Below are 2697 nucleotides of genomic sequence, written 5' to 3'. Positions count from 1 at the left end.
CATGTATAGTAAATAATAATTAAATTAAAATGAATTAGCTAAAAAGTATTTTTTTTTTCATCTTATTGGGATTGAGGTTGTTGCTCAACTCGATACAGATCGTGGCCCAATTGTGTTTGAGCCGACACGATCAAGCTAACCGTAGAATAAGTCTATTTCCCGACCAAAAATTGTAGCCCAAATAAAATCATTTTTTTTCCACCTTAGTTGTGTCAAAAGTTTGAACTAGATTATTGAGTGAGGTTAGAGGTCAAATGAGTTGGATGAGTCATTAAGATTAAGCTAGATCTCATAACTTTATTATAGCATACACACCTAAGAGGTATTCATGTCAACATCAAATTTGAATTTAAGACATTATAATCATGAATCAATTTCATATCAATTAGACCAACCTTCATTTAGTCAAATAAACATTTTAATTAACTTATAAACCCTAAAAAGATATTACCAAACAAACACATCACCTCTCACCCTAAACTTTACCCTCTTTTTTTCTTTTTCACATTGGATTGATGATAACCCATTGGAGTAAAGAAGCGTATTAAAGATTTCCCCTACTAACTATTATTTTATTACATATAAAATTACTATTTAAACTTTTGATTGTCCAAACAAATAACTGCAATTTAAGCTGTTAGTTTTGAAAAGATATATACTATTCCAAGTTTTATCCTAAATTATATCTCACACTAATAAAAAAAATAAGTTATATCAATTAAAAATTTAATTATTTATTATTATTATTGGACGGGATATAATTTGGGATTAGATTTTAGGCTACATATCTTTTATCATTTTTCTCATGCTTCTTCCTCATCCTTTTCTCTCCTTCTTCCCTTTCCTTTCTCTACACTCTATCCCATTCATCGAGCACCTCTCTCTTTATTAAATCCAACTTCATATGTTTTTTAATTCCACCTTCTACTTCACCTAATCACTCACAACCCTAGCTCCTTCTCTCTCTTTCTGTGTCTACATCTTTTCCTTCCTTCCCTTCTTTCTTTATTTTCTATATCTTATTACACGCATACACCACTTCCCTTAAAAAAAGCACAGACAAACACTGTCCTTAAACAAAAATAATATATAAACCAATATGTGTAATAAATCCATTTTCCTTGTTTTCTGTTTTCTACTCTTTTAATATATTTTATTCTATAACTTTCTTTATCTCTTTTATGTGTCTATGTCTATGGCTCGTTTGGATTTAGGAACTGCTTCACGCTTTGTTCAAAACCTTCACAGACCAGACTTGCACCTTCAGCAACATCACCACCAAGATTCCGAAGAACAAGAAGATCACAATCATCACCGACAACATCGTGGTGCAGGTGCAAGTGCTTTTTCCACCGAAGAAGATGATCAGAGCCAAGGTCTTGAGATGGGGTCGGCTTCAGGCGGCGGTCCTGGCGATGTCATTGGTCGCCGCCCACGAGGCCGACCCCCTGGCTCCAAGAACAAGGCAAAGCCTCCGGTGATAATCACAAGAGAAAGTGCCAACACACTGAGGGCACATATTCTGGAGGTAGGTAGCGGGGCAGATGTATTTGACTGCGTTGCTACCTACGCACGCCGACGCCAGCGGGGGATTTGCATCCTCAGCGGCAATGGCACTGTCACTAATGTGACCCTCAGGCAGCCATCGGCTGCAGGAGCCGTGATCACACTCCAAGGAAGATTTGAGATATTGTCCCTCTCGGGATCCTTTTTGCCGCCTCCAGCTCCCCCTGGTGCTACCAGCCTCACCATCTACCTTGCTGGAGGGCAAGGGCAGGTGGTGGGAGGTAGTGTTGTGGGAGAATTGATGGCGGCAGGACCGGTCATAGTCATTGCTTCCTCGTTTACCAACGTGGCTTATGAGAGGTTGCCGTTGGAAGAAGATGAGCAACAGCTTCAGATGCAGCCACCTGTTTCTCAGGGTTCCGGTGGTGGTATTGGGAATAATCCGTTTTCGGATCCATCTTCTGGTTTTCCTTTCTTCAATTTACCGTTGAATATGCAGAATGTTCAGATGCCTGTGGATGGTTGGGCTAGAAACTCAGGTCCACGTCCTCCATTTTGAGAGTTACATGTTCTTAAGCCAGTGTCCTTTTTTGTAGTTGTTCATGATCTTGACTCACGAATCTAATGTTGGAGATATATAGAGAGAACAGTTGAAGTTTTTCATCATCAAACAATTGCTAGTGATTATTTATAAGGTCGGCAAATTCATGGATTATGTATTATGATATGCCTCTTCTTCTTGTACCCTTTCTTTTTCCCTTTTAATCTTATCTTCTGTTGTTCTTGGTTTTGATTGTGATTATGTAGCGAATTTCAGTCATGTACTAGTTATATTTAATTAGTGACTTGTGGGTTTTGATTTTATAATCTTTGGGATTTTCCTTACCAATTATCATTTGTAACACTATATTAGTACTTAATGTCTTGGTTATATTATTTCTTTTAAATTCTGGTCATATGTTCTTGGGGATTCAGCTTTTAAATTAACCATTGCACTAGCTACTTGTTTCAAGGAAACATGAATTGAAGTATGTTCGTGTTCGAGCTTTTTAATTCCCTCTAGTACAACTTCCCTCTGATTTTACAAGGCTTCGATAAATAGTGGTTGTGTTAGGCATTTTATGTATATAAGTAACTATATGCATATAATAATAAACATTGCAAACTGAAAGTATTATATACTCAACAAGC

General features: G+C 37.3%; 1 protein-coding gene across 1 annotated transcript; it reads left to right on the top strand.

Annotated features, from left to right (window-relative positions):
- On the top strand, positions 827–2268 carry LOC109332365 (AT-hook motif nuclear-localized protein 23-like). The gene has a single exon (XM_019567323.1). The coding sequence runs from the start codon at positions 1190–1192 to the stop codon at positions 2063–2065; it is 876 nt and encodes a 291-aa protein (XP_019422868.1). The 5' UTR covers positions 827–1189; the 3' UTR covers positions 2066–2268.

The sequence above is a fragment of the Lupinus angustifolius genome, chromosome LG18 (assembly GCF_001865875.1).
Source record: "Lupinus angustifolius cultivar Tanjil chromosome LG18, LupAngTanjil_v1.0, whole genome shotgun sequence".
NCBI lineage: Eukaryota > Viridiplantae > Streptophyta > Magnoliopsida > Fabales > Fabaceae > Lupinus > Lupinus angustifolius.
The sequence above is the reverse complement of the archived record's forward strand: the minus strand, read 5'-3'. Positions and strand labels throughout refer to the sequence as shown.